Below are 411 nucleotides of genomic sequence, written 5' to 3' on the forward strand. Positions count from 1 at the left end.
TCTAAAAGTATCTTTAGTAATTCAGTAAATAACATGTTTCCTCACCTTCTTCAGCAGGTCCAACTCCAGCTCAAGTCCCACTGACGTCACATTCAGCTCCACATCTCCCGGTGTTTATGGCATCAGAATTCCCGCGGCCTCCGGACGGCGTGGACGGCTTGTACTCTCCCCCTATGCCCACATTCCCAGTACCCGCTCTCTTGGCTTTCCTGCCTTGTACCGGGAGGTGCGAGAGGCGGAATCAGAATGGCGGCTGCGACACCAGTGTCCTGTGTCTCTTCGGTGATGAGCGCTGAGATCATCGTTTGGTGGAGTAAAGGAGAAAACGATTTTATGTGTTTGTGTAACGTCTTATGCGGAATATCTTTCGAGTAAACCATTAGTTGCATTTAATTTAACCTTCATATGCTT

The 411-nt window shown here is 48.4% G+C and overlaps 1 protein-coding gene across 3 annotated transcripts in view; it reads left to right on the plus strand.

Annotated features, from left to right (window-relative positions):
• Window positions 1-290, plus strand: part of LOC119590833 — a gene marked incomplete at its 3' end in the record, with an annotated part of 6248 nt that extends 5958 nt beyond the window's left edge. For all 3 annotated transcript variants that reach the window (XM_037939588.1, XM_037939590.1, XM_037939589.1), the window contains 1 exon segment: window positions 55-290. In XM_037939588.1, coding sequence (XP_037795516.1) covers window positions 55-290 — 236 coding nt within the window.
• Between the last annotated feature and the right edge of the window lie 121 nt (window positions 291-411).

Source organism: Penaeus monodon, chromosome 27 (assembly GCF_015228065.2).
Source record: "Penaeus monodon isolate SGIC_2016 chromosome 27, NSTDA_Pmon_1, whole genome shotgun sequence".
Lineage (NCBI taxonomy): Eukaryota > Metazoa > Arthropoda > Malacostraca > Decapoda > Penaeidae > Penaeus > Penaeus monodon.